The 16,106-nt window shown below is 39.7% G+C and overlaps 1 protein-coding gene across 1 annotated transcript; it reads right to left on the bottom strand.

Moving 5' to 3' along the window:
* Window positions 1-14,595: 14,595 nt before the first annotated feature.
* On the bottom strand, window positions 14,596-16,106 carry LOC145989293 (uncharacterized). The gene has a single exon (XM_083124625.1). It carries the CDS (start codon window positions 15,973-15,975, stop codon window positions 14,728-14,730), a length of 1,248 nt encoding a protein of 415 aa, XP_082980751.1. The 5' UTR covers window positions 15,976-16,106; the 3' UTR covers window positions 14,596-14,727.

Below are 16,106 nucleotides of genomic sequence, written 5' to 3'. Positions count from 1 at the left end.
TTTGGGTCACATTTTCTGTTGAGCACCACCTTCTTTCACAGGCTATAACTCTATAACTATTTATCGTAGGAACCTAATAAATGGAATACAAGCCTTCCAGGCATGATTGAACCATCTTGCCAAATTTCATCCAAATCCAAAACTATGACCTGGAAAGCTTTCTGAAATTGGTCGATTTGTCATGGAATGAGCCTTATATCAGTTAGATATGGATTTTCACGCTTTAGCTGTGTTTTGGACAAGGAAAGAAATTTCCCTACCCCTCGTTGTTTCTATCCTTTCCCACGGTTCCAATCCTCCGAATTCCATTGCAGAACCTCTCCACATTATTGCACGCCTGCAACAATCGAAGATATTCGTGGCCTCCGGGAATTCCATAGATTCACACCTCTTGACTCTTCGAGCGCCTTAATCCAAGGGTCATTGGTCGTCAGCACGTTCGCCATTCACCGGGGGACAGTTAGCTTCTCCGATGGCCCATCCTCTGCTAACGATACTCTACAGGTGTGTACTCAGAGAACAAATGCCTTTTCCGCTCCAGGAAATTCCCAGAATTACCTGGTCGAGGGCATCGGGGATGTGGGGGGTTCTGGTCGGGTTTTACACAGACATGTAGTTTTGGGGTGTATTTTTCAAATTTCACATGCAATTGTAATAATATATAATTGTAAAAATACAATATAATTTTGATGCATTTGCATCTTTTTTTGGAAAGCCCGATACATTGCTCAATTTAATGTGCATGGGTTTCATAATAAAAGGTGCCAAACAAAAGATTTCTGATCACACTTTTTTTTTGCCTTTTTATAGCATTTTAGTGCATTTTGAACACTTTGAAAAACATTATCTTGCTTATTTATGTTTTCACGAGGTAAGGGACACTTCTTAGTGTTTTCGATTATTTTCATTAAAAAACAACCCACTTGTTTCTTGCCAGTACGAAAGCTTCACAACAACTTTGGTTTCAAGAAATCTGGTTAAAAAGTAAAAAAAAAAACTTGGATTGATTTTATTTAGGGGTGAACGACGGATTTTCAATACCTTGAGTGACGTCTAGATATGCTGTCGAGTTGCATGTTGGTATTTTCTTGTGTTTTACAAAAATTGTGTTCTTTGTGTTAGAGAAAAGAACTGTCACGCACAGTAAAGTTAAGCACTTGTCCCACATGTAATTCCACGTGAAACTTTGAGTTCATCTTTTTAGCAATTGCGAAACACGCCGTACAGCCGTACAGCAAATATATGTATTGTACAATAAGTTTTAAAAAGAAAGAATTAACAATATTTCCCAGTTTTGAAGTGAAAAGCTGACACAATTTTTCAATATGCAGCCCGAGGCATACTTTGCAAATTAGTAAGTAAGTATTTATTGCTCATCTCATGTGCGAGCCATCGGCTATGCGCACTACATCTACTCGTATTACACAACTATGATTTTCCTTTCAGACTACACTTTCCATTACATTCCGTATAGGTGTTAAATAGCAGTTCTGGTCGTTTTAACTGTTCTCACTTAACGGCATGGATCAAGGAAACGACTTTGCCACCCTTACGTCTGAGACATCTGGTGGTGAAACTTCCGAATTACTAGCAACCACCGACGATAGTTTCGCGAGCGGGTCCAACGCAAGACTGTGGCTTATTCCACGACTGAATATAGTTCCCTGTTTGATTTGCATTTTCCTCCGTCGCTGCAGTTCTTCCTCTACAATTTACCTGTACTTAGTGCAACACACGAGACGTAGATGTACTTTGGCTGTATGTTATGCATTAGAATAGACAAGATGAGAAAGGTTGTTTTATATTTCGATTTAATTTAGCTAAAAAAAAATAAAAGATGTAGTTGAATGTTTGCAAACTATTGCAAGGAAGTGTTATGGTGTTCTCTGTGTACAATGTTACCATTTGATTCCTTTCCTAAAATATAAGTTAATTACTCTGTATTTTACTTACAAACAGCGAAAAATAGTATACGCTAAAATAAAACTTTCACCCACAAAATACGAAACACGTGCCGACCCTCGTTCAAGCTCCCCTCCCCAAACTTCCGGTACTGTAAATTCCTTCCTCGCAGAACATTCAACCAACACCCTCCGACTGCTTTTGTTTTGATTTTGTCTGTCCCCGAGGCAAGGTTGACCACTGAACTGAATGTCTGTAGTGCTAGCCCTTAGCCAGCGACTCAGATTGGGTTGGAATTTCCTATGTGCGATTGTTTTGGTTTTGGTGATAGCAGGGGTGGAAACTATTCAAGTGGTAAAAAAAACTGACCAAATACTGACAAATTACTGACCACTTACTCACTTATTTATTGTAACGAACCAGTCTCGTTACAAATTGTATGGGATCCACCTTTATGTGAATAAGCTTTCTTAGAATCTAAGTATTGAAAATTTAATTTTTGTATTATAGTTAATATTCAGGATTGAATACACTCTTTATAGTTCTTATTTCCTCCACTCGTCTACGCCACTTTTCAGGCCGCCTCGAGAGCGTAGGGGATTACGTTGTGGGATTGTGATCAAGGGCTCGGAAACTCAACTACTCCAGTTCCGATTTGCCTATCTGAGCAACTAGTGAACCAAAAACTTCGTCACTTTCCACGGCAAGGATAAATGGTGATCCTATGATACAGGGAATAGAACAAATGCCCTAAAATATGTAAACCATGGCCATAATTCGAACCTAGAGCCTTTAGAACAGAAGTCAGTTAGTTTTGCGCCACCGAGGAAGCAGCTTTGGAATAATAAACTCCATGGTGAAAATTTCGTCTGAGGTTCAATACCTACCGAATGGCTGCTTATCTTTGGAGTACACCTGCTCAGCGCAACGAGTCCAATTGTTTTTATCGTGCCGACCATCGTCGCCGAATTGTTGGCACAGCGCGCTACGACGACAGAGTTCCCGGGTTCGAATCCAGGCTTGGTTATGGGCTTCCATGTGAGCGTCGTTTCATCAATTTCATAATATCACATCACTTGTTCTCATCTTCGAGATTAGCAGAAAGTGGCAGAAAAACGAAGAAATATAAACCAAAATAAATCGATCAAACCAATTGTTGCTGTTATTTGGCTTTCCAGGCGAAGCTTAATTGGCTTTCCTTTTCAAGGAACTCATCATTATCCTCACGATGCTTGGCCAACACCAGACAGTTCACACCGAAAGCAACATTTGGCTACCTCCTGGGACTGCATATGAATTAATAATTCATTTCGTAATATTGGTATGAATATTATAAACTCGCTCACACACAAAAGATCGTTATTAAAAATCGTAATTAAAATTATGTTTCAATCTGAAAAAAATTGACATAAAAATATATTAAAGGCCCACATAAATACAACGTCAAGGCAAAAGCAAAATATCTCACCAGGAAATACTGCTCTTTTTGCGAACAACAGAATAAATTACGGTATTTCAAGAACCAAGAACAGTAAAATAATACTAATAATATTAAATAATACAACCTCAGAAAGTGGAATATATCTGACTTCACTGATTCACTCATTCTGTCGTTTATGTAACGAGTAGCTACTTTCCTACTTTTTGTTTACAAGACGGTTCGCGAATAGGAACTCGGATATTTCCAAGGCTTCTGATTGTCTCGCCTGAGAGTCAACCTCCGTGGCGGAGTGGTTAGAACAGCGCGCTACGGCGACAGGGGTTCAGTGACGACGCCAGGGGGGGGGGGGAGATGTCCCCTGGCGCCTCGCCCCCTAACACCCAACTGAAGTTAATGAAATATCGAATAATAAGATAGTTCATTTCTAAGAGTATGACAATTTTCACAGTTTTCTAAGTGGTGTATTCTGTATGCTATCACTTTTCCTGCTTATAATACCAACACCACTATAACAAAAAGTAATTTTGTTTAGTATATATATGTGTGTGTGACTTTCGTTCAAGATTCCAGCGCCGACCTGGGCATAGGTGATATTCATTTATGTCCTGTAATTTTCGCAAATAATCTCAGTTTTAACCAGTTTTAAGAACTGGAAAAAGTGTTGAATTGTTGCAATCTACACTCCCTTCCATTTTATAAGGGGTGGTCACGGACTTTTGACTCACCCTGTATATTGCAATATGTATACTTTACATATGCTTCTTCATTGAAATTCGTCCTACAGGACAACTTCAGTTAGCCAACTTAACGTATAGGGTGTGTCTTACTGAGTTTATGTTTGCGTAGCGCAACTGTAAGTGTTGCAAAACTTACCTCAAGTTCTCCAAAAATTAACTTTTCCCCAAATTTTCTTATTTTCTTCTTCTTCTTCTACAAATTGGGCGTGATGGAACCTAAATGTACTTCGTTGGAATCTGAGTTCCATAAGCTTTCCAACGAGGTATCATTTGTGATTCTGGGATGATAGCCCCGTCTAGTTGGCTGCACTTTATGACTCGCTTTGACTCTCTTTGCACCGAAGCATCTAGTTGGTTGAACGGTGCAACACCGAGTCCTCTAGTTCGTTGATTTCGAGTCAAGTACATAGTATATTTGGTGTCTGCACCGTCTGCAGTACCTTCCGGACCGGTGCAAGTGTGGTGTATGGTGACGTGGTGCGTGCTAACTAATCAAATGACCGTTTAAAGAAGCAGACAGGCATTTGTTGAATCTTTTGAACTTGAACACCACTTTCCGTTTAGTTGGTTGAACGCAAGACTTCTAGTAGTCTTGGGTTGAACGTCATTTCCTTGCACCACCCTGACACTGGATACACCTGCACTGCACCGAGTGTTAAAAAGTGCACCAAAGTAGACGGGGCTAATTAGTAGAGGGGTACAAGGGCCGCCAACATGAAGCTCTGCAATTTCCTTCAAATTTTGGCCGGTGTCTAAAGGTTGATACTATAACTGGCATTAATTCTAAATCTGAGGGTGCAGAACAAAAACCAAGTTCAGATTCGTCTTCAGCAGCTCGAAAAAAAAATCACTGTCGACCAGTGTTATCATTCATCCTCGTTGTCGCGATTAGTCAAAAGTGGCGTAGAAGCGACGTTAAATAACAAAAAATAGAGTTTCGTCTGAATAAGAAAATTCTCAAAAGTATTTCTTTTTTAATCACTGTCAATACAAGTAATTGTGGAACAACTTCTACTTCATCAAATTCTTCTAACGCTGGCGCCTTTCCTTTCCCGTATATTCAAGGGTCCCGGGTTCGGATTTGGTGAGATGTAAAAGTGGATGTAAAAGAAAAACAGTTGTTTCATCCTTGCATTTGTCTTGGAATCTTGTGTCTGCCCATAATCTTCTCAATATTACATCCTGTCGTATCTTTACGGCATATTTTGTGACCCTCCCAGGAAAATTTTATGCATCCACCTATGCTTGCAGTCAGTCTATTTCGTATCTCCTTTGTCTACAATTATTTTTGTAGGATACCGTACATAAGAAGTACGGATGTCGTGAGAATACGTAAACTATCATTTGTGAAATTATTCAAGGGAAGCATCTAGGTGAAAGAAAATACTTTTACACAATAATAGAATATGCAGCTTATCGTGCAATCAAAACAATAATTATTCGCACATTTTGTAGAAACCCTTTCCCAATGGAAAGACGTAACGGTTTCCAAAAAGAGGAAATGTTTCTGGTTGTATCGCCTAATCACTGGGATCTGTTGTATCGTAAATAAACACACCGTTGTGTCATTCCGAAAAGTTGACCTTGACCACTCTCAAGTGAAGTGACAAACATTTGGAGCTCGCTCCTACCGAGGGACGGAAAAAACATAGCGGTATCCCTCCCTCAGGCAATTTCTAGGCTTCAGACCAGCAAGGTTTTCTATGTCCCATGAATTTGCGGACAAAATTGTTCGCGTGACGACTGCGCAGTTTTAAATTATCTACATTACAGGAAGTAATATAAATACATATTTACATTTATCTATATTGTTTTTGTTATTCTCGCCAAATTTTCAAGTTAATTGCTCGCCTCGTCTTTCTTTTCCCTGACCTGATAGAGACAATCTTCTCAATTTTTTGGCGATTGTGTTGGTTGACAGCACTCGACGAACGTGAAGCTGCCCAACTCAAATATCCCTCCGCCTCCTGGAAGTTCCAGGAGTAATGGTAGGTGGCAGCACAATATGCTGCGAAAAAAATACGCTGCAGACTTCGAATATTATAGTAATTGCATTAAAATACGCAAAGTTCCCAGTGACAAGTATACATCAATCGCAGCATAAATGTTTCCTCTAGTGAACTATTATGTTGGATTTATAATATTCTTCTTGTGAAATAAGAAAATTAAGTGGAAAGGCATGTCAGCTGCATTTTGTCAGTTTTTTATTATTTTGCTCTCAATATAATTATAAAATTTATGCTTCGAAGTATTAGAACACAGGGGACGGTTACGAAGAACAAGGCCCTACAAGCAGATGGTCGAAGTTCCATTTCAGAGCAACGCAATTATGGTAACAATTTACCATGTAAATGAATGGGACGAATTTTCAAGATGGCGGCCGTAGTCCATCCCGTTAAACTAACACTTATTCCTCTTCCTTATCCCGTCCGTGAGCAACACTTCTTTTCCCCCTAACTGTTTGTAAATATACCCCCACGTTTTCCAATAGTTCCATGTTCCTTTGCACTACGATTGATTTGAACACAGTTTCCAAGCTGATGTTGCGTAGCTTCTCCTCCTGCAGAACGCGTGTGTCCTGACATAAGAATAAATGTTCTACCCCATCTTCACCATTGCATAACACGCATTTATATCTCCCTTCCTCACTTTTCACTGTGTTGTGTCTCCATCCCCCTAGACTCATCCATGCCAACCCCTTTCCTGCAATCATGCTCACCTTCTTGATGTACGCTACTTGTCCCCATTCCCGCGGTCCCCTTCTTTCGAGTTCGAGCGATCTCTTGGTTTCACATTCCGCTATTCCTGCCTATCTATATCCTCTAATCTTTGTTTCACTAATTGCAATGTCCCCTGTTCGACGTGTTCCCCCTCCCAGATCCATCCCAGTCCAATTTCGTATAGTTTTCCTCTGATCTCTTTCGCCCATGTTCCCATTTCCTCCCCTTGTACCTGTTACATAAGCGCTTGCCCTTTTACCGAGTTCTCCCCTCTCGATATTAATGTCGCCCAGTATTTAACCCTTCTCAACATACCCCATGTTTTCTCCCTTACCAATCCAAGTTCCCGTAGTACGCCGCAGTTTGCAGTGCCCATGCTGATATGCAAAGCCCTCTTGAAAAAAAAATGCATTGGATTCTGTTTAGTACATCGCCCCCCCTTTGCTCCCCATGTCTCCCTCCCGTACCCTACTGACCCTATTAATAAAGTACGATACAGTTTTTCCACAAAATGTATATCGTATTTCTCCAATTTCCATACTGTCCGCATTATTTCATTTGTTATTGCCCCAGCCTTTCCTTGTACCGTTTGCATATGTCTTGTCCATGTCCCTGCCATAGTGAGAACTAATCCCAAGTATTTTATTCTTTTCACCCTTTCTAATTCTTGCCCTCTGAAAGTCCACCTTTCGTCTTTCCATATACATATCTGTTGCAAATTGAAGAAATATGATATTTATTTGTGCGTTTAGTGCCACATTCGTATGGACAATTAGATAGGCTATTATTTTAACTACCAAGGAACGAGATGAAGGTTGTCGTATTTCCATGATGGCTATCTTGGTTTCGAGTACTTGAGCTTTTGTTTTTAAGTTCACTTTATGCACTGATAGACTAATCGAAATTGAACCTACATTTTTAAGTTGGATCCGAATCACCGTGTGCCTCCACCTGGTATCGAGGGTGGATCTCCTTGATTACAAAGTGACAACGGTACCACTACGCCATCCGGGAAGCCCGCTCCAAGATGACTATTTATACACCACATGACGTCTAAGGTTTGATTCACATCTACGCTCAAGCAACGCTCAGGTCACGTTCCGCTCAAGCTCCGCTCATGGTCAAGGGGTATGTATCCACGCTAGCGGTCAAGCTTCTCTCCGGTCAAGGTTTGGTTTGGTTTCAGTTGGTGTTTTAAGTCCACTTTATACACAGTAAGGCTAATCGGGACTGGACCTACAGTTTAAAGTGGGATCCGAACCACTATATGCCTCCACCGGGTATCGAACGGGTCAAGGTACGATCAACGTCAGTCTGCTGTTGGTTTCCTGACAGAATACACAGATTTTTCTGCATAAAAAGCCTGCAGATTGAAGAAAAAGAATTGCAAAAGCGGAGATTGATTGATTTTGTTGATTTACTTAACTTTTCTTCCAATTTGAACTAATCGCGAGGATGATGATGAGTGGTAACATGATGAAATTGATAAAGGGACATCACAAAGAACATCCATTAACAGGCCGGGATTCGAACCTGGGTCACTTGGCGTTGTAGCACGCTGTACTAACCATATGGCCACGGAGGTCGGTTATTATAAATATAGTACTGTTTGTTGATGTTATACATTTGGTTTTGAAGCGGCAAATGTTTATTTGCAGTTACAATGTGCAAAACTGTAAATGTAAACAATGGGAACACTACTTTGTCGATCTAGGTTTGGCATGAAAATCATCAGGCTCATCGTTTCATATCGACATTGTTGACCATTTCTTTTATTAGAAAGTTTCCGATACAACACGTGACAAATATACATCAGGTTGTAAGCCTAGTTTCAAGGACCCCATTGTTACGCACATCGTGTTTGAAGTCCCTCGACTTCCCCCATTTCACACACACAAAAATGACAATTTGGTTGTCCAGAAAAATATGACCGTCAACAGGTTATCTTTTTGATATAAGGATTGTACTTGATGCAACAGGTTGGAAAGATCCTAGTAAGTAGTACTCATGGATCATATTTGTGGTTCCTTCCTCATTCATTTTTTTCCCCATTGGCTGTAATTGTAATTTGGTTATTTCAGTCAGTTCTTTTATTCCCTTTTTTTCGGGTTCTTGAAAGCTAATATTTTGACCGATAATTTACAAATAGAATTAAGAAGAAAATATTTTGAAATGTATTGATCATTTCCCCCATCAATCAATTTTATCTTTATTCATCTTTCTCTGTGTTACAATAGGACTTCGACTTCTGGCCGCTCATCTTCATAAGCACCAAACTGGGCTACGTGTCCTCTGCAACGTGGCTGAAGACTGCTACTGAACCGTGGGTTGAGCGACGTTCACATCAGCAATCAAACTTCGGTCCCGTCAAGCTCCACTCCGGTCACGCTCCGGTCAAATATTATTTCCAGTTGATCGTCACCGGACCGTGAGGTGTGAATGCTTCTATTTAAAAATCATTCAATAATATTTGACCGGGCCGTGAGCGGAGCGTGACCTGAACGTAGATGTGAATCAAGCCTAATATCTACTCCACATCTGGGCCAAGTTCCATATTAGCATGCACTGGACATTATCCATTGTCGAGTGCTTTCACAAATTCTTCTTCTGACATTATAAAAAAAATTAACCCGTGGCTCGACAGCCCTTGAAGAGCCTAGGCCGACCCCCCGACTGCCAGTCTCCCTCACACAATCCTACCTGGAGGTGTGGAAATCTTCAACCGGTAATGGGGTGACGTGGGGTCAGTACGTCGAAACCCAACCGTTATAGCAGATTTCCGAGACTCACTCGTAGCTCCCCAATTTCCTCAGGATGATGGGTTGCCACCGGTCCTATACTCAGGCCGAGAACCCAGAGACTGAACCCAGGTGGACTCGAACCCATGCCGTCCCCCAGTCGGAGCCCAAAGCACAGCGCCTTAGACCGCACGGCTACGGAGGAGGACTTATTTTCTAACACTACGTTTTGAGATTTATAATTCTTGAAGCTTTTCCTAACTTATTTGTCTACAGTGTCGAAAAACAGAAATACAGCAGCCAGCACAGAATGAAATTTCTGGAACTTTTGATATGGTGTTTATTACCACTGTCTATTATTAATTTATTTATTACATATACTATGTGCCGCCAAATATTATGTTCCTTGGGATAATTTCTATGCTCATATTCTAAATACCAATTAATAGAAATACTTCAAATTTTTCAGCCCATTAGTGTCCTAAAATCAATTCTGAATTCGCCATTTTGAAACATGTTGACTAACATGGAGCCGCTGTACTAACCGGTGTGCAATCACAGCGCGGAACGGTTATTTTGACAAAATCCTCTTTCCCTAATGGCTGCTTTGGGGAGGGGGAATTTTAACGTTGTTTGGCCGCGAGTTCCTTCGTAGGTAAACGCGACAACAGAGGGTCGCCTTATTATATTTAATTTTCATTCACGACTTACCAGATGTGCTCACAAACTCTGAAAAACTTATTTTTGCCGACGATGTAAAAAATATTTAAAAACATAAAAAACAACGGTAACTGTAATCAATTGCAAGAAGAACTTGATAAATTACTTAATTGGTGCGAAAATAATAAAGTTAGTCTTAACCTCAAGAAATGTAAAGTAGTAACAGGTGTCCCATACAATACTCATATAACATCTCTGGTGTGGAAATTCTAAGAGCGAATACCTTTACCTATCTTTCGACCAATCACTAAGCTTTCGATCAAACATTGCGCGTATCCTCAGCGAAGCCCATAGAAATTTAGGATTCATAATGCAAATGGGCAGCCAATTCAGAAAGAGGGAAACTTTCTTGTTGCTGTACTATGCGCTTGTGAGATCGAAACTGGAATATGCCCCGGTTGTTTGGGACCCTCTAGTCAAGAAAGAAATTGAAAAAATAGAGAAACTTCAAAATAAATTTTAGATGTACCTGTTATTTAAACTCGGTGGCGAATATCCGAAGTTCACCTCGGGTAACACGTTGCGTGAAATGTTGAGTGTTCCGTCGCTCGAAAAAAGAAGACAAATGCATCAAATGACTTTCTTATCCAAACTTGTCAACGGAAAAATAGATTCTCCAGCTCTACTCTCACAATTAAACTTTTATGCTCTAAACGCTATTTTAAGACCCAGAAATAATCTCTTTAAAATCTCGCATGGAAGAAGCAACATGGTTGAAATGGAACCCCTGAGGAGAATGTGCAAGTTGTTCAACTCAGTGTCTAGTAATAACCCTAGTATCGATCTTTTCAGATTTAAAAGTCATTGTATTTTCTGAACACTGTAGCCTATACAAGCAGGACACAATTAAGATTGTTATGTTCATAATCTCACCCTAAATTACACATTATCTATATTTTTGTTTAACCTTATTTAATATAAAATACTGTTTCAATTTCACTGTCGTATGTTTATCATTGTGTCTCTTATATGTGCAACTTATTACTCAATATCTCTATTACACTACTACTATTTACATGTATATACGCTGATTACCTCTGTATAACATGTATAACTTGTATACAAATATTACATAAACTCTATCAAATCAAGCAATATATGAAATCAGTCATGTTTATAAGTATGTTGTAGATTGAAATGTCATATTTCTCACTTGATGTAATATTATTTTTGTATTTTGTGTTACCTTCTTGTTTACTCTGTGAACACTGTAATTGGGCATGTGCCTGTGTGTTCGAAATAAATAAATAAAGGCACTCTCCGCGCCTGTCCCGGCGCACTTATAGCTTTTCTCAACTCATTGCAGTACCAGACAACTCCTCAAAGGTATCTGGTAGCTACAATATTTTCTCCTCAAAATTTTCTAAACTTTCGCCAAGTATCGTGGTCACATATTTGATATTTGCCCCTCCCCCCTGTTAACACGTCGTCTTGTAATCAAGGCGTCCAGAGTTCGATACCCGGTGGAGTTGTTCGGATCCCACTTTCAACTGCAGGTCCAGTTCCGATTAGCTTATCTGTGCATAAAGTGAACTTAAAGCAACGATTCAATGAAACCTCTCCCTCTGCACAACATTTCAAAAGTTTTATTGTCGAATTGTAGAACAAGTGACGCCCAAACAGTCCTATGACTTTCGTTTCCTAAAATTATGAAAGCGACCCATAACTGCCAGTCTCCCATCTCGAGATTAATACATATCATATGGTACGAAACTTGATTCCACCGTTATGATCTCTTCTTTCAAAAGTCCACCAACACCATAAACAATTTGTTTCGTACGATCTATGTACTTCGAAAATATAGCAATGGTATTGCATTTGAGCGCAATCATTAGCCCCGTTCGGCGAGCCAGACAACTGCAAGATACATCTGAAAGGAAACACGTGATTACCAACTTCCGGCTTAAGATCGTCTTAGCTGAATCGCCGGACGATAAAACAAGTCGCACACGGTCGGTGAATGAAACTAGTCAATGCAACAACTAGCATACAAGCTCCAAAGGGGGGAAATTACGGAGAATAGATATATTTAGGAAATAGTGAAAAAAGTAGCTACTATTCTCGGGAATGGGGTAAATATGGTATATCTTCTTTGGTCATACGTTTTATTCAAATTAAGTAATTAAAATCAATTTTGAGTTCATTTTCATATTCCGTTTCATAATATTCCGAGTTCAATCAAAATATTTATTCTGAATAGAAAAAAAATACCACGTTAGGTCTCATTATGGATATATACTTAGCATTCATCAAAGTAGATTGTATTGTTCAACTCGTGCGTGGACGTCACGCTCTTCGTTCTTTGAAGCAGACGAAATATTCACTGAACGTAGTCTTGATGTAAAACAATGAACTTCTCTCTTCTTACACTTCAAACCAATATTTAAACATTTTCAAAGTATCATTTATTTATCTTGAATACAAAGAATGTTGTCAGACATCGCCAAATATATATCATAACTATAGTCATCCCCGCAATTACATTATCCCAAACCGCATATATCTCCACGGACGCCGCCTTCTTTTGCAAAATCTTGTGCAGATGAAACGAGTCAACTTTTCCTTGACTTCCTCTGGCTGCAAGATGGCTGTAAGCCGTCTAAATGGCTATTGAACATATTTCCAAATGACGAACGACAAATATTTTTTTTTTACTACGTTACACACGTTGATGCTGAAAAGCATTAATATGGCTTTTCACCTTGTATACTGATTCAAAATTCTATTTTGGGACAAATATGTGGTTGGGTTTCAATATGATGGATTTTGAACGTTAACCAAACTTCGGAAAATACATTTTGTGCAGTTGATACCAGCGCTTGAAGTGGAAAATGTTAGCTCGAGGGATGTTTGGTCGAACCTTGGTCCAGCTGGGGGATGCTTCAATGATTTAACAAGGTGGCAGTGAGACAACTCGAAGGATGATTTGTAAGAATTTTGCTACCTGGGGGATGCAACCCCCCCCCCCCCCTTCACTTCGAGAACTCGCTGATACACAGACGAGATATTTCTCATCCAAAATCTGCGAGAACTTCCCGAACTGAATATGATTAGGTTCGGATCCCACTTTAAACTGTAGGTCCAATCCCGATTAGCCTTACTGTGCATAAAGTGGACATAAAACACCAAATCAATCAATCAATTACATTACATGTATAAACTAAAATTAAAATACTAGTTTGACATAGTTTTATAGTGGTAAAAGCTTTACATCCATTCTCCCAAAACAAATTATCAACTGACAATTTATCTGCATGTAAAACGGTTAGTGCTTGTATAGGTATAGTTTGTGCTTTCAAGGTGATTCTCAGCAACATACATATTATACACAACCATACATTTTTGAATCCTTGTCCCTAGGTTCAAAACTTGCAGTACCTGAAGTTCTGTGGATGCTAGTTTAGGCAATAGACACGTACTTCTTCAAATTATAACTTAACGCCCATTTCCTTTTATATATATATATATATATATATATATATATATATATATATATATATATATATATATATATATATATATAGGTTTATTCATATTATATTTACATAAGTTAATTCTTGGCAGTTATTCGCAAAATCTACATTTCGGTGTACCCTGTCCCCCCTTCTCGAAGAGAGTGTGTGTAGTCTCGTGTAGCCACTGACTTCACGAGTAGAAAACAATATAATCTTCACTTCAGTACCAAGAAAGGTGGCGGAGGGTATGTGTACATATGTATCCGGTTTCCCACATGAGATGTACTATTGAATTAAATGTGAAAAAAAGATCAAGTGTGTGTATTGTAAGAAAGAAAGAAGTTAGTGTCCCCGCCGTTTCATATTATCAAAAAATTCTTCGTTTCGCCCCATAGAGAAAAGACACCTCTTTATCTCGCCGTATTGCACCAAAACGTCTGAGGCCGACTGCTCCCTTCCCTTCCTTTTATAGGCCCCGCTAATCACCTAACCGTTACTGGGAACTTTCCGCTTGTCGGCTGTCCAGAGAGACACCTACCTACCCAACGGCCAAGAATACGCACGTACACGAATACATAGACATCCACAACATTATCAAAATACATGACACTAAAACCCAATCGATCCAATTAAATTAATTAATTAAACGTATAAAATAAAAGAGGATCAAGTAATGATTCGCCTCATTACATGCTTACTTCTCCAAAGTATATTTGTACTTCTCTTGTGATGGAATTCAAATTCACAGAAATCGTTTATGAGTTGTTTTTTTGCAGCAAATTGCATTGATCTCAAGGATTCCCTTGATTTTGTGAGCGATGCCAAGAAAAAAGTATTCAATAAAAACTAAATGATTGCAATATATTTGCTGCAATAGCAGAATTAGCAAAGCTGATTACTCATTCGGAATACTACACTGAAATGACTACTCACTTGAACAGGACTTGGAAGTTTGTGCGATCATCATTTGGCTCAAATATATGTCCTAGTACAGAATTTCAGTAAATACACGATTTATAGCTGGTAAATGTCAATGAGTTCTTCCATGATAATATTCATTTCTTTGCGGAAATCCGCATTAGATTTGAACTTGGCTTTAGCCACAGAACATTTTTCACCAAAGAACATTTTATCGAATTTCTCGTCCCCCTCACTATGACTGGTTGGCATAACTTCTTCCCTCATAAGGAGCATAGGTTTAAAGGAAGCATACGTGAGGACACCAAACAACCGCACAGCATCGTAGTCCTTGTTTACTTGGTCCATTTGTAGTGGCTCCACAGGTATGTCGAACTTAGCGATGGATTTGTTGAAGAATGAAATGTATTCTTTCAAAACATCGTTCGTATGTTGCTTCCTTGTATTCTTGTCCAAGCTCATGTACAGAAAGTAGAGGATGTCGAGGTAAGGTGATGCATAGCGGGTAACTTGCAGATCGATGAACTTTACGTCTATTGGTTGTCCATTGTCGTCCATGCGGAACATCATATTGTTGAACCAACAATCGCCATGGCACAATACGTTCATATGGTCGGTTCTAGGCTTCAGCACTGCTTGGAACTGCTCCCACATCGTGTCCAGCTTAATCTTCAAGACAGGAACCAAGTGCTGGAACTCAGGAATTTCCTCACACACAGCAAGTATCACATTGGCACTTTCGACAACCATGGCCTTCGTAGTTGGATTGGAATCGGAGAATACAATGTCCTTTTTTAAAATGGGAAACAAGTCGAGTAATGTCTTACCTTCCTGTTTCTCCACTGCTACGGATGCTGCATGGAGCTTGGCTAATTCTCTCACAACCAGTCGACAGTGTTCTAGTCCAAGAGATGATCCGAAACCAAGTGTTTTGAAGTGTGAACTGCTCAAGTCTTCAAGTACCAATATATCTCCAGAGGCATCACATTCACCAAGGTACAAGGCGGGTAAAGGAAGGGGTAGTTCGCAATACTTCTTCAACTGAGGAACTACGGTTTTATAATAGAAAACTTCCCTTTCAAAAACATGCAACTCCGACACCAGCTTCAACTGCACTTCCACGAGTGGGAGGCGCTTCACTATGAGGGACACGCTTCGAACCTTTTCACCGACTGTGAAGTCCACATTCACACGCAAAATGATGGAAGTGAATCCTTGTATCTCGTCAGTGGCTCTGGTCACCCGCATCTTCTGAATGGAGAAAGGCTCATTGTCGACGAAGTTCTCCACCGCTTTCTCGATAGTTTCTTGTGACACTAGGTGGCTCACGTTCTCCGAAGACATCGTCACATAAACAGCTCGAAACTGGTCGACAGACTGCTGAGGTCACAGTGAAAGAGAACACTGAGCAGAAGCTCTTGTCATTTAGAAGTGTTTAAATAACAAATTGTATAACTCTACGCAACCGTTTTCAT

This window comes from Lepisma saccharinum, chromosome 6, assembly GCF_977018435.1.
Source record: "Lepisma saccharinum chromosome 6, izLepSacc3.1, whole genome shotgun sequence".
NCBI lineage: Eukaryota > Metazoa > Arthropoda > Insecta > Zygentoma > Lepismatidae > Lepisma > Lepisma saccharinum.
This window is presented reverse-complemented; position numbering and strand designations above follow the sequence as displayed.